This window comes from Molothrus aeneus, chromosome 17, assembly GCF_037042795.1.
Source record: "Molothrus aeneus isolate 106 chromosome 17, BPBGC_Maene_1.0, whole genome shotgun sequence".
Taxonomy (NCBI): Eukaryota; Metazoa; Chordata; class Aves; order Passeriformes; family Icteridae; genus Molothrus; species Molothrus aeneus.
The window spans coordinates 11,202,309-11,222,271 of record NC_089662.1 but is presented as its reverse complement, the minus strand read 5'-3'; the positions used below and the strand labels follow the sequence as shown (position 1 = coordinate 11,222,271).

At 44.1% G+C, this 19,963-nt stretch overlaps 1 protein-coding gene across 1 annotated transcript in view; it reads left to right on the top strand.

Annotated features, from left to right (window-relative positions):
• Positions 1-17,340: 17,340 nt before the first annotated feature.
• Positions 17,341-19,963, top strand: part of LOC136563721 (cadherin-4) — a 418,272-nt gene continuing 415,649 nt past the window's right edge. The window contains exons 1-2 of the mRNA XM_066561277.1: positions 17,341-17,482; positions 19,492-19,603. Of these exons, the coding sequence (XP_066417374.1) occupies positions 17,417-17,482; positions 19,492-19,603 (178 nt within the window). The 5' untranslated portion in view covers positions 17,341-17,416. The remainder of the gene's footprint in view (positions 17,483-19,491; positions 19,604-19,963) is intronic.

The window sequence follows — 19,963 nt, the reverse complement described above, 5'->3', positions numbered from 1 at the left end:
TTCTTCCAGTTACATTTTTCCCCTAAAATAAATGTGAGAGCACAGTCACACTGTCAAGTAGTGGACTTCACAAACAGACTGTGGCTTGGTAGCTGCAAATCCAACATTTTGGGGTTTGTGGCAGTTCTGTCTGGTGAGGTTGTTGCCCCAGAAGGAATGTGGCCTTTCTGCCCTGTAAATCCCCCCTGTGTGATGGTGCAGCGGCCCAATGGAGCTCTGGTGTCTGCAGGCAGCCCCCCCTGTTTGTGACCTCGCTCGAATTCCTCCCTTCAATGAAGTCTGACTTGAAGCAGAGCTGAGTAGAAGTTCTCCAAGACAAGCCCAGATTGCAGTGGGAAGTGCTGTCAGTCAGTTACAGTCTGGCACTTCTCTCTGAGCTCCTGCCTGGGACTGATGTGTCTCTGGGTTTTGAACCATTGCCCAGTGTAAAACTGAGCTTTCAAACGGGAGTTCATTGCAGGCAGTGTAAAACATTCACAGAACTGGCACAATTGGGCCTAATTATTTGTTTTACCATGTGTTCTGAATATTTCCTTCAGTTAATAATTATTCTCCATTATTCTCGCCCTTTGCTAAGTAGTTGTTTAATATTGTGGTTGAAAACAATGAAATTCTTTGCTTACTGTGCTTTCCAATCAATTAGTTCTGGGCAATGGGTTGCCCATGAAAATTCTTGATGTTGTCTCATGGCCAGAAGAAATTTAAAAAAAAATAAAAATAAAACAAACTGAGGTTATTGTAGAGAAGATTATAGATTTCTGCACAATATTGCTCAGTATTTCTGCCTCTTGGCAAGTAAAGCCTTGGATGAGCATCACAGAAAAAAAGCTGAACTGTCTTGTGTGTGTTTTATTTACATTAAATGCTTTTAGAATTCATCTGGTACAGCTTTAAAAGAATGCAGAAGAGGTTACAAACAGATGTAGGTGGGGGAAAGGGATGATGAGAAGGTTCATACTGCTGGTCATAATGATAATTGAACTTGAATTAATTGAGCATTCAAGCTGCTTGAATCTCCACATTTCCATGCTGTTCATTATATGAAAATCATATAACAAAATGCAATTTTATTTTTTAATTGCCACAGAACGTTTGATTAGCTTTGTTTCCAGGCCTGTGCTGTTGTTTTTCAGCGCTGCCAGCAAACAGTTCATCTTTGAATATCCTGCACCATGGGGACCCTCAGAGCCCAGCAAACACAGGGGTGCTGAGACATGAAGGGAAAGGTTTCCTGGGCCAAAGTCTGACCCACAATCACAAATTTTTATGATGCTTTGATAAGCAACTAAGCAAAGAACATTATATTTATTTTTGAGCTAAAAGTTCACTGGACTCTCAGTTTCCCTGATTTTTCAAGCCATTTAAGTCATCCACTCACTTTCCTTGTTCTGTTGTAAATAATAAGCACCGGATAAAAATCTCTGCCAGTCAATATTGCAAGTGGTTTCATTTTGCCCTTTTCAAACAGTGAATACCATTTTAAAATTGTTACAAGGTACTAGTTGTATACAAAATAATGTTTCTGATGGTGAAATTGCCAGTTACACGTTGTAATTCCTTCATTGACTGTCAGAGCTGTCATGTTGCAGAAAGGTAGGTCAGTTGAACTATTAATGCATCTATTCAAAAATAAGCATGTAGGTTTTCCCCCCATCCCCCCAAAAAAAAGGACTGGCTGCATCATTTATCTATGGAAATGTGTAATGTCTTCATCTTTTTTAGTCAATTAATAAACTGGGATCCCTAGAACAGTAATTTCAGGATCATGCCATTATTTGCCAATTCTTCATTTCTTCATTTCTTAAGAAAATATTAAAATTGCAGTTGGCCACAGCAGGACAGGCCCATGCATCATTGAAGAAACCAGTAATTTATGATGCTTTTGGAACTCCATATTAACATTCCAGGCTGTAATGAAGTTTCATATTGAACAAGGTCAGGCCTGATTGTATGATTAAATAATTTGAAAATGTTATTAAAAGTTTGCATTTCTCTTCAGCTTTTCAGCATGAGTGTTTTACTTTGGGGCACTCCATCAATCAAACCCACAGAGGCTCTGTTGGGTCGTGTTCATTCCATCACCTATTTAACAGGCAGTGATCAGGTTAAACAAGAAGCAGAGGGGTTATAAAGTTTTCACAAGTGGTTTTTCTCCTGTTTTTCTCCTTTTCCTTCTCAGCTGGAAATTAGACACGTGTCAGTTGTTGTGGCCAGGTCTTTGCCATGCCAGTGTGGGAAAGCTCCTGGCTCACACCTCAACCAGGTGTGTGCAGCTTTTGAGCTGTTATTCTTCTGTTGTGCTTCCAGTTAATTTTCCATTTTTCCCAAGCTCTCAGGGGACAGAGCTGTGGACCTGGAGCACATCACAAGCAGCATCCAGGCCTTGGGAGTCTGCTGGATTTGTGCTGACGCCACCTCACAGCCCCGCAGCTCTGTTTGCACAGGGAGAAGGAGACACTGAGCTGAGAGGACAGAGCTGAGATGTTTCTGAGCTCCTGGGAGACAGGGGCTGCTTAAACTCAGCTCTCCTAAATCCCTGAACCTAATCAATGTTTTGGGAAACATGTAGAAACCTTTTGCATATTAATGAAGTGATGTTTGGTAATGGATGACAGCTCCAAATAGGGGGTTTGAGCACAGGATTGGGCTTTTTCTCCTGGGATTTAAACATTGGTCTCCACAGCCCCTTAAACACAAACCAGGGGACAAGACATTAATACTTTATGTACTTTTAATTGACTAGGACTGTTATTGAGTTTGTTCTGTGCAAACTCCCATTAATATCCATGTTTCTTGTTTGGAAATCTGTAAAACTGAATCCTTCTGCAAAATTGCACTAAGCCATCTTTCATGCTGCTACTTAGCAAGGACCTTTGGTCCTTGTTTCTCGCCTCTTCTCTGCAGCTCTAGCACTTGTCAGTTTGTATTATGCACGCCTGTAAATAGCAGAAAATTAAAAAATATATTATCCAGGTAGCAGGTTGTGGAAGTTTTATAATGCAGGCTTTGAATAATCCCAAATTATCATTGCAGTGTTAAATTGAGTGTGTGTGTATGTATGAATGTACAGTTGTGTAATGCATATACACATTATATATGTATTTATATGAATATATGCATATATAGAAGCCTTGCAAACATTTCCTTCCATTGTTGGAGCAAGGCTCCAAGATATGGCAGATTTACCACTGAAATCAGCATTGTTGGATGACAAGAGGAAAAACACTAAAAACAATTCTCATGTATGTTTTGTTCTCTGAATTTGCTTTCTTTTGCTTTGGTGGTAGAGCTGACCATCCTCCTGGAGATCTCAAAGTACCAATGAGGAAAGGGATCCTGAAGTGAATGCTATTGTTTGAATCAACCCTGCAGATGAGAAGAAGGATGGGGAGGCTGCATGCAAAACATAGAGCAGCTCTGGATTTTCCCAGAAAACTTGTCAAGGAAAAAAAAAAAGTCTTCACTGCTGGTATTTCTGCATTACATATTCAGCATTCACAACAAACTCAGTGCCGAGAAACGGGGAGTGCACTCTGAATGAGGTGAGATGTGGAGTGTTGACTGGGGCTGTTTGTTCCCCTCTCTTTGGGCAGGCAATGAAGGGCTAAAAGGAGCACTCAGACAGGGATTTCTGGGGCATAATTGAATTTCTGATGTCTGTAGCCCACCTCCCCTGTCAGGGAGCAGGCAGAGAGTGCCTGGAGAGCTCAGCAGTACAGAGCCAGCAGGATGGTTCCAGGTGCTGCCTTCCAGCTGCTCTGCCTCCCATCACACCCCAAAAACTCTGTCCCCAAATCCCAGGGGACGCACCCATGCCATGACACACTGGGCACTTCTGGATCACACTTGCTGCACTTCTGGATCTACAAGTTTTGTTCTCCTTTTTAACAGTCGGAACTGTAAAATAATAAATGTGCATTTGCAGACTGTTATCTGTGGGTATTGCCAGAGATATGTCATCTGATTATGCATGTAGGTAGCATTTAACATAATCTGCCCTGACACATTCATAAGATAAGACAAAAATAGTGTTTTATTCACCGTGCTGTAGCAGCCTCTTATCAAACTCCAAAGTCTTAATTAGGGATTTCTCTCCAGGTCCCCACTTGCCTGATGACCATATAAATGTCTCAATTAGATAATTAATACAGGCTGTAATGCATGATAGTATACAGCAATTTAAAGCCCTAGGCAGGGAGTTCAACACAAATATTTCCCTTTTATATTGCTGGGAATTCAGCTGGATATATATATGTAGAAGTTCCTCTTAGGATATTGATCCTATTCTTTAAATTCTTTATAGTTTCTGGGAGGAAATGCTGTTGTCTCCATTCTTCACAAACTCTGAGAGATGAGAGGATATCAGGTTGTTTATGATACTTGGCATAAATGTCATTTTGTATTTTATTTTGAATTTTAGTCAGTATTTGGTCTGTAGTTTGCAGACTAATGTACAAGATGTACACATTCTATGGGAGGAAAACCTACCCAGGGCTTCATTTATATTCCAAATATATTATCCCTATATTTCCTTAACAGAAAGCTTATTGCAGGCTTAAACTGGGGTTCTGAAGTTCCTTATCCACTTCTACCACTGTAGGAATTATGTCTAATATTTAAACAAGTTTTTAGTGAATCTGACTAACACTGAGAAATCTTAGTCTCTAAGTAATACAAAGCCACATTTTCAAATTTTTCCCTCGATTTTTTTTCTTTAAATGAAAAGAAAAAAAAATCGTAAACAAATGGTATTTGTTTTTTCAAAATAATTTCTGGGGATAAAACAGTCCATGCAAGGATTCACGGTGTGTGTGTGACTCTTGTCTCTTGAATGAAGATGTTCAAACTTGAACCTCTTTCCTGGTCCAGCCAGGAACAACTGGGGGAAAAAATCAGATTAATTTCCCAGTAAGAGGCAGCTGGATAGGTGGGATCCTCATTTTGGAAGAGCTCCATGTTTGCTCCTGGAATTGTGGGAACAGTGTCTGACCCAGGCTGTGCATAAACAGGGCAGAAGGAGCTGAAAATTGAACATTTTCTCTCTGAATCTCACGTGTTCAGAAAGGTGATGTCAGAAACCAGAGTTAATTGTACATAGCAAGATCCGAGGCCAAATTTACAGGCAAGAGAAATAAAGAAAAAAGATATCAAAAAGTCAGACAATTTGAAATTCAGGTGAACAACTGAGGTCACTGCTGCTGAATTTGTGGTATTTCCTTGGAGATAAACAGTAAGATTACAGCAGCTCAGAAATTTTGCTTACAGTTGTATTTATTCTGAAGAAAGAGCCTGTTAAAGTAAAGGCAGGAAGTGCAAGAACAGTGGAAAGGCAGAGAGACAAGGCAGCCAGACTGATGCCACCACACAGAGCTGGCCTTGGCAAAGTGGATTTCAACACTTGGAAAATATTGCAACCAATTGTACAATTCTTGCATCACAAAAAAGATACTAAAGTTGACATACACTGATTAAATCTTGGAAAGCCTGAGGGGCCAGGATTTCTGATGGTGAAGCTACAGCTAAACTCAAAATCTTCCCAGAGAAATTGCAGACCACTATAAATTTATTTCTAAATATGTAAATGCATGCCCACAAAATGTAAATGGCAGAGGAACCACACTGTTTCTGGACTTTCACCTGACCCTGTTCATGGCATTTGAATTTTGCATTTCTGCTGTTCTCTCTAGAGGACATTTTGGAGAGCTGCTGTTCCTTACCATTGTTTGGAGCTCAGAAATTATTCTAGAATATAAATAACTCATATGAAGTTGCTTTAAGTACTTTGGTCACTTTCCCTAAAATTGAAAATAGTTCCTTTTTCTGTTAAGAGTTTGCTTATTTTACAGCTGTTATACTCATTTCTATCAGATTTTCTGGTAAAAAGCTGATTTGCCAGTGATATTTCTTTCTCTCCTGAGAAATTCACATGTGTCTCTAGCATCTGTCTCAACTCCATTCAAAAAGGGAGGGGAAGGGATCACATGACATTAATTTTATGGATATACAGGTATTGTTGCATTTCTGTCAATAAATCATTTGGTTTTTTTCAGGAAGAAGCTGCAACCTCCACCTCAATATTTTTCTGAAGCAGAGCTAATGCACAGCAGCTAAAAATAATCTCATGGAACAAAAATGAAAAAAAAACAGAGAAGTCAATGCTGTGAGTTAACACTGACATATTTTTACCAGAAAAAGACCAAAGAATCAGCAAAGCATCAGCTTGTTTCAGCAAAATTTATAGTAGTAATCAGTTCCTGTACAGCTTTGATACCCTTTCGGCTTTTGATTCTTGATTTAAAGCACTTCTCAGGGAATGTTGTGAATAAACCAGCACCCTGCCTACAAATACAGTTCACAAAAGGCACTAATCCTCTCCCCAGAAGTTCCACCTCCTTTTTTAAAGGATTCTCCTCAGCAGAGCAGCTCACATAGGCAGATATTCACTGGGTTTCAGTGGGAGGAAATGTTTTAGGGTCCTCAGAATTGCTAAAAAGTGCTGACTGCCAGGCTGAGCTGGGCCTGGCTGCAGACACATCACCTGATGGGTGTGGAAATACCCAATTTACCACCTGATGGGTGTGCAAATACAGAGCTCTGAACCTGCTCCCTCAGGAGCTGAGAAATCCCCCTACAGACCAGCTGGGATCCCAGAACCTGAGTGCTCCCTGACCCACCCTTTCCTTTCATCCTTCATTTTGTAGGACAGACCCATGGCAGAGAAAAGGATAAACTCCTCCATGAATTGGGATTAAAGAAACTCCTCCCCCTATTAAGCAGGACAAAAACTTCCAGATTCCTGAACTGGAGCCTCTGGGAGTGCACAACTTTGCACGATCCTTCCCCAGGACCCTCAGACTGAGAAGCACCTTGGGTGCAGAATTGCTTGGGGCAAGGGCTCACAGCGCTGCAAAATGTGGAATTTGTCAAGATTATCTTAACTCAGGATGTTTCTTGATGTAAGATCTTTGGGCACTTCCAGTCAGCAGGAAAGGAAACCTGAACAGTGGACCCAGAGCAGCTGCATCTCTAGGTCGGAACAACCAGGAATTAACAAGCCTTGGGATGCATTAGCATCAAAATATTGATGTACATCTCTGTACACATTGCTAACTTAGCAACACACCCGAGGTCATGGATCCTAGGCTTGAAGATGTTCCTTATAATACTGAAAATCACACCTACAGACCCTGCCCAGGTGCAGACCCTTCTTCTGAGCATGTGGAGGTGTCAGCTGAGGTTATGTAATCTGTACAGAAAATACCAACCAACCATCACAGAGGAGCTGTACTTGGAAAGTCACTAAATCCAAATTTCTGTGTATAAATAATGGCACGAAAAGCCCAGTGGAGGTGCTTGACTTGTGGAATACATCAATACATTCCAGATTTGTGGAATACAAGCCTGGAGCATCCAGGCTTGTACAACTCTCAAATAAATAATCTCTTGAGTGTATAACTTGGCTTGTTGCACACCAGGTAATGAATCCAATTTTGTGGGCAAAAACTTGGGTGTCAAAATGCCAAAACAGCTCCTCTGCCTGCTGCATTTCCACTTCTCCTGCGACTGAGGAGAGTAGAAGTTGCAAGTTTGCATTCTCCTTCTAAATTTCCACCCTGTTTTCAATTGCATTGTTTTTAGAGAGTGGGAAGGATTAGATCTACATGTAGATGTGTACTTCAGAAAAAAGTATTTTCTACACTTTTTTTTTTCAATTAATAAAATATGGAGCATCTGTTTTAAAAATAAGTTCTGGAATAATTGCAACTATTAATTAAGTGTTTTCCTTCAGTTTTATTTGGTAAGTACTTCAAGTTCTAACAATCATAAACTTGGAGAGAACAATACTAATAATTAAAAAGGAGGAGAAAGAAGGCAGACAAAGCTTTTAAAAAATTAGAATTGTTTTCTGTAATCCTCTGCTTCAGCTACTGCATAGCAGGGCTCAATCTTTGGATTTCTTTAATCTTTTGGATTGGCCTGTTCTTCCCCCTGATTTATCCGGTGGCACAGGAGGATTAAATCAGCGTAATGGACACTTGTTAAATGTGTGCATCAGTCTGATCAGCCTGGCAGCGCCGGGTTTGTTCCTCCCTGCCAACTCGCTACCATGGGGATGCTGCGCTGTTTAGAGCACCACTTAGCGGCAGAAGATTTCAGATTCTGAAATCGGATCTGACAAACTTCCTTCTGAGTGAAACCACGCTGGAACAGCGCGTCCTTCTCCCCTCCTGCCCGAGCTCTCAGCTCAGAGCCTCGCCAGGCTGGGTCTGGTGCAGCTCAGCATCCTCAGGGCCAGCACATCATCCCATCCCCAGGGCCAGCACATCATCCCATCCCCAGCACATCATCCCATCCCCAGCACATCATCCCATCCCCATCCCCAGCACATCATCCCATCCCCAGCTCATCATCCCATCCCCAGCACATCATCCCATCCCCAGCTCATCATCCCATCCCCAGCACATCATCCCATCCCCAGGGCCAGCACATCATCCCATCCCCAGCACATCATCCCATCCCCAGCTCATCATCCCATCCCCAGCACATCATCCCATCCCCATCCCCAGCACATCATCCCATCCCCAGCTCATCATCCCATCCCCAGCACATCATCCCATCCCCAGCTCATCATCCCATCCCCAGCTCATCATCCCATCCCCAGCACATCATCTCATCCCATCCCCAGCACATCATCCCATCCCCAGCTCATCATCCCATCCCCAGGGCCAGCTCCTCCCTGCCCATCTCATCCCTGCCCAGCACATCCCTGTGCCCCAATTTGGGCAGGCATTTTTCATCCCTGCCCAGCTCTCATCCCTGCCCAGCTCATCCCTGCCCAGCACATCCCTGTGTCCCAATTTGGGCAGGCATTTTTCATCCCTGCCCAGCTCTCATCCCTGCCCAGCTCATCCCAACCCTCCCTCCTCCCCTCCCCTGCCCTTCTCCTCACATCTGGCTGTGCCCACAAAGACATTTTTGCCTGTGTTAGTGGCTGATTGAAATGTTTGACCTCGAATTGTGGGTAAATAAACAGGTGCTCCTCTACCTGTTATGCTCAATATCAACACAATGACCAGAAAATAGGAAAACATCACAAAGCAGGCTGAGGATGTTCCTTGCTTTCAGCAGCCAGAGCATATCCAAACAATTTGGGCAGGTATTTTTCTCTGCAGGACATTGAAGTCAGGGATGTTTATCACATCATATTGAAAGAACTTGTTCTCTATATTGAATTTTAACAATGTTACCATGAACTTTCTAAGTTTGGGGATACAAAGAGAACTAATCAGTGTTTAGAGATAACAGAACTTATAATAACATCAATGCCTGGAAAATTAAAGCAGACAGACAGACATCCCTTTTCTCACCAAAATTCCCTGAACCTTCCAGAGGGATATTGTGCTGTCATACCACAAAGTCTGCTTGGAGGAGACAAAAGGGAGCTTGATCAGGAGACATAAAGTAAAAATTGCTGGTTTTGTTTAAAAACACATACTGGACAGGCTACAGAATTCAGGTTTAATTTTAATGGCACCACCTCTTGTGCCATTGCTCTGATTTTATTTTTCTGATTGTTTTTTTACAGATATGACTGTCTTCAAGCCACAGACTAGCACAGGATGGTTGTAAGTAAATACAAAACCAGTAATGGTAGAGATGGCAAATTCTGTTCTTACTGTAAAGCTCCTCACAAGCTTTTGCAGTATCTTCCCAAAGCCCCCTCAGCTGTGCTACTTCTGCCCCTGTGCTCCACATCAGTTATTCCAACACAGTCTGAGAAACAATTTTTTCAATCAGTTACGTGTCCAAATTGCAAAGGCAATGGCTCACAGAGTTGTGTGTACAATTACTGAGATTCCATGCGTGCATTGGGTAATTTCTCACATAAATGCACTTAATTAGTCATCTGTGCATGAGTTTTCCTATTTGCATACATACTTAGGGCAATTTTGCATGCAAATTAAGCACTTTATATATATATATGTGTATATATATACACATACATGTAAAAGTTTGACTCTCATCATGTTTACTAAACAGAAGCTTATGTTAGATCTGGAAGAAAATAATTGAGTTGTCTGACAGCACACAATACAATGTGGTAGCTTGCATATGGATTATTATAGTGTCTGCATCCTGCTGAGGTTTTCCCAGAAAGGTTATTAGATTTATCTCTCATAAAGTACTTAAGGATCAGCTTGCAAATGATTGTTCTGGTGAAATATCTGCATAGGTGAAGTCCAGGTTACCACAGCTTGCACCAGACATAATTTGTATTTGTTGTTAAAATCTTAAAAATGTCCCATCTAAATCCTGTGCTGCTTCTGGGCTTCAGTGAAACCTGAGCCACGATTCTGCCATTTCCTGCTGATGGATCAGCACAATCAGAATCACTAAAAATGAGTTTTAGTAAAACACAAGCCTGCCAGTAGCTCACACTGAAAGATGGTGCAGGAATATCTCCCACAGATTTCTCTCTCAAAGAGATCAAAAATGCTTTTCAGCTGGGGCTTACCCAGTCTGGGATGTACCAATATTTTTAGCACCTGTTTGTGTGTCCTGACTTGAAAGCCTGTGTGCAGCTGGGAATGGATTAGGGGATGTGAGACCACAGATCTGCTGGCCAGAGTTAATGGGATAAATGCAGATAATCTCGTTAGATGAATGCATGAACTTGAAAAATTAATCTTTGGAGTTCAGGCATTTCTAGACACTGGCAAAAGCAGGAGTTACTTCATGTACAGAACTCCACCAACATCAAAACCAGCCTTTATCAGCTGAGCAGCACTCAAGTGGTGACTACCAGTGGTAGAAAATAAAACTTTAACCCCTGTGACTCCACACTTTCTCTTCCTTTCTCTTTATTCATGTGTGGAAGACTTCGGTTTTTATTATTCTTGGCCTGCAGTCAGTCCATATTATTCATTAAAATGGTGCTCCTAAATAGTTCCCTTTCTTTTATTTCTAGGCTTTATTTCGCTAATATCACATTCTATTATACATAATAGAATGTAATATTAGTATTACTATGTAATATTATCATATTATTATCCTCATTTGTTGCTAAATCACTGCTTCAGATAGTTAAATAAAGTTTGTATATATCTTCAACTTGACAGGAATTGCAAGGAGGCAAACACTGTAAATTTTTCATTACTTTTCCTAATTGGAAATAGGCTGCATTACTTTGAGTATAGGATATTCTGTCACAAAGTAATCCCTTACAAGAGCACATCTCTCCTCTGTCTCCCCTCTCTCCAAGTTCTCTTATCCTTTCAGTTCCACTATTAAAATCCATAGGTTGTCAAAGCTGTCTCTTGCAAAGTGCTTTGTCTTCCAGGTGGTTTTTGACCAAAAATGCTGACAGCTCCAGAAAATTAGTTCATATTAAACAGGTAACTGGGGCTTTGAGGAGTTCTGCCTCAGCATTTACCAGGCACACACACACACACAGTTTAGAGTATCTGCTGCAGCGCAAAAACTGTTGGCTATATTTGTGAGGAAAAATATTTGTGAGGAATACCAACAAGCTGGGTGCCACAGAAGGATGGGAGAGCTCAGAACATCACTTCTATTTATGTTTTACCAATCTTTGCAGAGGAAAATATATTTTTTTCTAATAAAGAAGAAAAGAATATACTGTAATATTAGAAAGGCTGATCTGAACATAGTGTTTTTGCTAGATAAAAAAATGATCATTTATTAATACTGCTGGTTGTTGCAGGGTAACTTATTTTGAGGTTTGGACTGGAATAAGTTACATTACTGTGAACATTTCAATGTATATGGGGCCAAATCAATCAGAAGAATGCAATGGTGATGAGATTTGCTGCTGTAAACAATAGCAACAGCACAAGCTGCAAGTCTCAAAAATTCTCATTTTCCTTCAGCAGTCACTTATTAAAGTTATTATTTATGTTGATATTAATTTGGAGTTTTCTGGCATGTGGTGAATAAAAATTAAGGAACCATAAGGTTTGACAGGTCAGATCCTGCCCCCTTCCCCTGGTACCTGACTGAATGTGCAGTGAGCATTCTGGAGGCACAGGAAATCACAGGCACAGGAGTTTTTAGAAAAAAAATGATCAGGCTCCTCCTGAGCTGCTGAGGGTGCATAGAGAGGGTGGGGAGGAAATCCCTGGATTTATGTTAGTGGTTGATAATTTTCTCCCATTGCTGCTCCAGGTAAAGCAGGTGATGACCCTCCAGGTAACTCTCTGTTCCTGAGGTGATGGCACAATCTTGTTTAAACATGTGCCCACCTGAGGAGAGTCTTAAAATCAGTTTTAAGTTTGTGAAGGCTTTGGGGAAACTGGGAATCTGTGGCCTTCCTCCTGCTTGTAAAATCACAGACTGGCTATTCATCTCTTTTTTGTACTAAATCTGGTGAGATTTCATTGTTTCCATGAATATCAAGCATTGCCTTATGGAGCAGCCTGGGAGCTGCCTGCCTGCCGTCTCAGGGAGCTCTTGCAGTTTATTCTCCTTGGTGACTCTGAGAACAAACCTAATTCTGCTTTTCTACTTTCTTTTTTTTTTTTTAATACCCCTTCTTTAAACAGCAGTCCACTGCAAAGATAGAGATCTACTAAGCCTCTTGGTCTGCTTTTTCCTTTTTCCTTCGGTTTTGCAAGAATACAAAAAAAAAAAAAAAAAATAGAGAGAATAGAACTGTTAATTGTTTTGCACAGGTCAGTTTTGTTGTACAATATTTTACAAAGAGTTGCATTAGTATAAGGTGTGTTCCCTCACCTAAGGTGAAAGAGACATGGAATTGGGAGTTTGAAATTGATTTTAATATAGCCATTGCTGGCATGCTGCCACTAATGCCTGCACAGCTCAGTGAGGAGACCACAGTGTGCCTCATAATTGGAGGTCAGACTGCACCAGAGCTGGCCTCCCTTGGTCAGTGTAATTAAGTGAGCAGGAAGGGTTTGCACTGGGCCTCTGAAGCTGTGTTTTCCTCGGAGCCATTCCCATGGCCAGCTGGGAAGAAGAATCCCTTGGATCCACAATGTGCGGGTGAGTAGGTAGCCTCAAAGAGAGAAGGTTCAAATTCCTTGGCACTGCAGCCTGCCTGGCAGGGCTGAAAATGTGATTTCAAAAGAGCTGTTTGACCAGGGAGATATCTGTGCCACCCCCACCATTCCAGCACACAGGGAGCAGCACAGGGATGGAATCAGCTTGGACTGAAGCATTTCCCATTCCTGTTCAATGCAGCCTTTTCTTGTGGATTCTTTCTTCGAGTCTCTTTCTCCTCTGTGATTCATCATTTTGTCTTTAGATTTTGTACTGGAGCCAGATCATAGGCAATCCAGAATGTTGAGCTGTGCCCAGCTATTCATGTAGTTCCAGCTGCTGTTACTTAAAAAATGACATAAATGCACAAACTCCAGCTTTTACCATTAGTTATTTTCTTTCTGTGGTTGTGGTCTTCCTACTTGGGAGTATCCTTTGTTTCTTCTGTTGGTTTCCATCAAGATCTGGTGGAAGTCTTTTCTTGATCATTAATTTCTCCATAGCTCTGATTTACATTTCACTTCACTGTTCAGTTTCATCTCGTCCCATCTTCCCTACGCATCCTTAAAGGATCCCAAATCCATATTAAATCTGAAGGCATTGCTCATTCATCTCATTTTTGAACTGCTGTCACCAACACATAATTTGCCATTATCTATCAAACTAAAATCATCATTATTTCCTGTTGTGTCCTTTGTTACTACTTCTGACACAAGCCCAAATCAGTAATAATCACTCCAAACCACTGGTCACCTAGCTGTCTCCTACTTGAAAAGCAAGAATCTCCAAATAATACAGAAGAAACCCATAGTAAGGTCTGCACACTGTATTAATTTAATTCCTTCTTGTTTATCACACTTTTTGATAGAACCACTTTTTATCCTTGGCATCTGGGCCACAGCCATATACTTGAGTTCAGGGAAATATTTACTTGTCAGAGAATTAAAGGGGTTAAGCCAGCGGGAATATTTCCCAGATAAGGAATTCAGATATCAGCCCTAAGCTAGGAAGGCAAAAGCCTCTTGAGACTCTGTTTTCTCACCTCCTGTCCATTTAATTTGTTATTCCCATGCTTTCACGTACTTGATGGCTGCTTGACAATTTTATTGTGTGTTGTACAGTCCCTCAGTGATCACACCTCCCTCTCCCTGGCTCCCTCTCCACGGTCACACAGCTCACATCCAATACTCATCTCCACCACCCAGGGTTCTATTGTCCCCTTGGTGTGGCTGTGCAAGTCCCACTGCTGTCAGCAGGAATTACATGTGTGCATCAAGGAGGGGAAAATCCCTCGTGTGCTCTGCTCTCCTCGTTATCCTGGCACAGTCAGCTCTGGAGATGGCTCATCTATGAGCTTTTTATTCTCTTGGGGGTTGTGAGTACAGCAAGTTGCCTCCCAGGATCAGCAGTTTTGCTCTTGAGGTGTTTAGCAAGTTGATTTACTGTGCATCTGTACACTCTAAAGTGTCCTCAGCCCGCCCACCCCACATCTTGCAGCATCCTTGTGTTAGATGGTGGAGCTTCCCATTTCCTTTTTGTGCCACAACACCAATTCCTAACCAGACTCCCAGCAGGCTCCAAGTGAAGCAAACCCTCCCAAATAAAATATGTTCAGGCCCAGCTCAGGCCTGCCATCTGAAAGCTTGGGGAAAATTCAGAAGGTACAAAAATGTAAATGGAATATTTTTAATTTTCCTTAAAGATCCGAAGGAAGACGTTTTATAAGCACTTCATGTGAGGTGCTGCTAAAGAAGGAGGTAGTTCAAATAATACCTAATCAGTCAGACAAACTGTAATTCCTTCCCAAATTTATTGGAGTATCAAGAGTTGAATGAAAATGTTAGAGTGAAAGCAACCACACACACAAACCAGAGATTTCCCCTGTCTGAACATGGGTCTGGATTTTCCTCTGCTCCTTCTGGAAACTCCTCAGTTTGGGAGGCACCTGCTGTTTCACACCGGCCACTGTTCCTGAAAATACAACTGAGAATTCAACTCCATTTGCAGCCTCATTTCATGAGCACACAGTTTGTTACCACAGCTTAGAAAAGCGGGATGGCAAACTAGTTTGGGAAAAAAATCAATTTGCCATCAGATTAGAAATCAACTGTAAACATGTTGAAGAATTCTTTTTTTTTTTTTTTCACTACTGCTCTGCCTTTTCTTCACAATCTGTTGTGGTGTCAGACTTATTTTGATAATACTTGTAGAACTTGTCATATTAACAAAGTTATCAAGCAGAGCAAGCACTTGCACAGCAACAGCTGTAGTCCAGCAAGAGTCAAAATAACTGGCCATGGGTATTCGAAAAAGAACATCCACATTGTAGTTCCCCAAATCCAAAATATCCTCGGTACTCTCCAGAGTACTTGTAGTTCTATTGAAATAGAAACTGCCCTTAAACCTGGAACAATCTGCTCCAAACTTTGAAACTGAGGATAAAGATAAAAGGAAAAAAAAATCAGATTTTTTAAAATATATATTAGGATTTATTTTTGCTGTGATAATGTCACTCAACTATTTCTGCCTCTGTGGAAGTGGTTCATAAAAAAGGGTCGACATTAAATCCAATACAATGATGGAATTTATTTAGTGTTATATAACAAACTCAGAAATACTTGTTTAAAAACAAAATAAACCCCATAATCCACTAAGACTGTAAATTGGTGGGGTTGGAACAATCTTTTCATTATTCTTGTCCACAGAGCTCAATACAATGAGGCCTCAGTTCTTTGCTAACGTCTCTAGGTGTTAACACAATGCTATTAAATCTACTCAATGGCCAAAGATGCAGCCAGTGGATTTATGTGTCCCATTCCTTGGGAGACGTGCAAATCCCACAGATTGGTTTAATGGCCGGATTTTTCAGCTGCAATGTCTGATTTTGCACGTACATCAGATAATATGCATCTATTTATGCAAATTGCTGCTGGATTTATAAGCACAAAACACTCGTGCCTGGGAATTCCTATTTGTGGCCTTGAGCTGGAAGAAGGAAAGGACGGGATTTGGGAGCCAGGGCCCTGCTGCAGGAAAAGCGCAGGAGCCACACTCTGCTTGAAACCACTGCTTTCAGTTTTCTGTGAGATTGACTGAAGTTTCACTTTCTGACCCTGTGTTGATCTGCCTTTGTTTTTACACCAGAAATTTGCTGGTTTAGTGGAGTTAGTTTCCTCTGCTACTGATGTGGATTAGGCCTGGCAAGCCTATTTTCCTCTAAAAGAAGCAGGGCCAGGCTCAGACTGGTTCACAGATACGGTTGAGGAGGCAATCCTGGCACTACCCATTTCTCTACCCCATCCTGAGTTTTTCATCTCTGGATAGATCAGATTTTTCCTCCCCAATATGTAATTTTTTGTAGATTTGCTACTACTCCCTCACGCCATGTTTCTTTCCCTCACAGCCTGGGCTCTGCTCTCCTCACATGACACACTCATGAACCCTTGGACATAGATCTTTCCCTGTGAACACAAATTTTTCCTCATGGGATACACTTGGTTTTCACCTGGCCATGTTAGTTTTTTGCCCACTGAGCACATCTTTCCAGGGCTGTGTTAATTTTCCCCTGGATGTGTTGCTTGTTCCCTTGTGGGCACATGTAAAGAGGGCTAGAGGAAATGACCTTAGGTTGAGACAGGGGGAGATTGAGATTATATATGGGGAAAAAAAATCAATTATGGTGGTCAGGCATTGGAATGGGTTGCCCAGGAGGTGGTGGAATCAGCATCTCTGGAGGTGTTTCAGAGCTGTCAGGATCTGGTGCTGGGTGATGGTTTGGGGGTGACAGTGGCAGTGCTGGGTTGGTGGTTGGACACGATGATCAGGGAATCACCAAACCTGAGCTGGAAGGGGCACAGATCTTCAAACCCAACCCTTCAGTGAATGGCAGTGATCAAACCACAGCCTTGGCATCATCAGCAGCGTGCTCTGTGATGTGAACCCATGATCTCCCTGCATGCGCCGGCTGGTTTGGGCTTCCTTCCCAGGAACACACCAGCTTTTCGCGACAATTTGGACGCTTAAGTTTCTTCTCCGGACAGACGAGGCTCCTGCGGATCGCGGAGCTCGGCAGAGCACTGAGAGAGGAAGCGGCAGACACTGCCGAACCCCTTTCCCCCTCCATCATCATCATCATCATCATCATTATTATTATTATCATCATCATCATCATCATCACCACCATCATCATCATCACCTTCATCCCCGCTCCCCCCCCGGCGGGGCGGTGCCTGTCGCTTTAAGCGGCGCGTGCCCGCGCGCGCGGGGCGGGGCGCGGCGGCGGCGCGCGGCGGGCGCTTCACCTGCAGCCCGGAGCGGCCGCGGGACCCGGCCGGCTCCGCTCCGCTCCTCGCTGTACGGCTCCGCTCCGATCCGCTCCGATCCGCCCGCCGCGGACATGAGCGCCGGCCCGAGGCGGCGGCTGCTGCTGCTGCTCCTCCTGCCCGTCTGGGGCTCGGCGGCGGTAAGTGGAAACGGGCGCGGAGCCATCCCCGCCGCGGCTCCTCCGCGCCCGCCGCGGCAACTTCGGGCTCGGGGAGTGAGGGTGATGGTGGTGGGTGCGCGGAGCTCCTGCCGCTGCTCCCGCCGCGCTGCCGTTTCGCACCTCCTTTTTTTTTTAAATCGAATCGCCGCTGTGCAGTTTTTAATTGTTGTTTTTTTGGAGCCGCCGCTCAGGTGCCGCCGCGGTGCCGGCACAAGTACGCTCCGCGCTGCGCCTCGCCGGAGAAACTTCGGGGGCAGCGGCGCGTCCCGGCGCGGAGCCGCTCCGAGCCCCGCCGAGCCCCCGCGGCCGCGCTCCCCGCCGAGCCCCGCGGAGCCCGCGCCCGCTGCAGCCCCTAACTTTTATTTTTACAAGCCCATAAACCCAACCGAGCGGGCCCGGTGGTGATGCTCTGAAAGTTTGGGATTTTTAGGGTTTTATTCCCACGGCGCCTGAAATTGAAGGGTTTCTGTAGAACATCAACAAGCGCCTGAACGCGTGGCTGCAGTGTTACAGAGCGAGCCGGGCGGCTGATGGCTTTCGGGCTGGGCTGGCTGCGGGAACAAGAGCCGCTTATTTTTCTGCCTCAATCCCCCGGTGCCAAGCAGAATCCGTGAGGATGTCCCGAGCCTCGTGGAGGCTGGTGGGTGCCCAGGAATAGCCCCGATGCGCTCTCGTCTAGCGAGCACCGCTCTAATAACGGGGCGATTTAAGATTGGAAGCCCGCTATGCTCGGTGAGACCCTTTGAAATGTGTCCTAATGGCAACATCTTGCCAGCCGCGGTCAGAGTCCAACAGAGCCGCCGCTTCCTTGCGCTTCCCATGCAGTAGCTGGCATCCGTCTCCCGAGCGTGATTTTAAGCCGAGTACATTGGCTTGTGTTCTGCTTACTAAGCTCATCCGAAAGGACCCTTCCTTCTCTCCTGTTGGTCTCTGTGTCCCTGGCGCAGCGCAGTCTGTGTGCGGGAGTGTCTGGGGCTGCGGGGGTTGCTGTGCTCCCCGGGGAGGCAGGTGCCCGCCCGGAGTTGCACTTTGCGGGGAGGCGCCGCTCCCGCTCCCCCGGCTGCAGCCGGCGCTGCCGGCTCTGGAGGCGGCGGAGGTGCCGGCAGCATCGCTAAGCGATGCTCTGGCTGGCTCTGCCGGCAGCCCGGGCGCGTTAGAAATCCCCTGCCACCAGCACTTGTTAGTGCGTAAATCACCTGGCACTCTCCACGCATAAATCACGGGCTTGTGTGCTGTCAGCGAGTTCCCCTGGAGCTGGGGTCTGGGACCTTCTCTGCCGGGGAATCCCAAGGAGCCCGGGCTGCTCTGACTGGACTGTCCCGTCCCTGTGGCTGGGGCTGGATCCTCTGCTCAGTCCAAAGTTGCAGCTGAGTGTTTTGTTGGCTGCGTCCCTCTGGGTGCTGGCACGTTGTGCACGATTCTGTGCATTGTCACGTTTTTAATTGGGAATCCCTCCATTCCTTCCCACTGCCGGGGCAAGAGCAGAGCCTGGAGGGTCCCAGAGGCTGGAGCAGGCAGAGCCTGGGATGCTCCTGCAAGGGTGAAGGGGAAGGAAGGGTGTCCTCACCTGGTCGCAGCTCCTGTGTTTCTCCCCCTTCGGTGCTGGGGTCTGCCCAGTTTCTCGGTAGCTAACCTCGGTGGTTTGGATGTTGCAACATCAGGCCTTTGCGTGTCTCCAGTGCGAGCACAGCGCCTTGATGAATTGCTGCTCTTTGTTTCCTCCCCTCTTCTGACAGTGCCCAGTATTCCAGCCTTCCTACAAACAATGCTCTCTTGTAGTCAGGCAACTATTGCTGGCCCATTTTATTTTTTGCAGCTACAGTATGGATCCACTCCAACAGATAGGCACTCTAACACAAGCAACTTCTACTTGCACACTGCTTTACTGTTCAGGTTTGCTCATGCCTAAACACTTCATCACTGGGTGCAAAACGTTTTCCCAAACGACAAAAGTCATGGTGTGCATTTTCCTTGTTTTGTTTTTGCAGGCACACAATGGGGATCTTACAGTTAGACCCACATGCAAGCCTGGCTTCTCAGAACAAGACTACACAGCATTCATCTCCCAGAATATCATGGAAGGGCAGAAGTTACTCAAAGGTAAGTGGAATAAAAAGCTTAATAGCTTCTGCAATAACTGTATTTTCAGGAGGTGAAAGGAGGCTTAAAGATGCTGGTTTTGATGGTGAAATTGTCTGCAGAATTATGTTTGTAGGAGGATGAAACACTAAGTGGTTTACCTGAGCACAGTTTTGAATACAGATGAATCATTTCAAGTCCGCTGCTGTCTGCTTCAGGTGGATTGTTTGTTACACCATGCGAGGTCATCACTTCACTCTTGAGTCTCCCACTCCCACCCTGTCTGAAGGAACTCTGCATCTGATATTTTAGAAAGTATTTTTATGTATGAAATTCAAAGATCCCTAAATTATCTCTGCTTTGAAATGGATGATAAAGCAG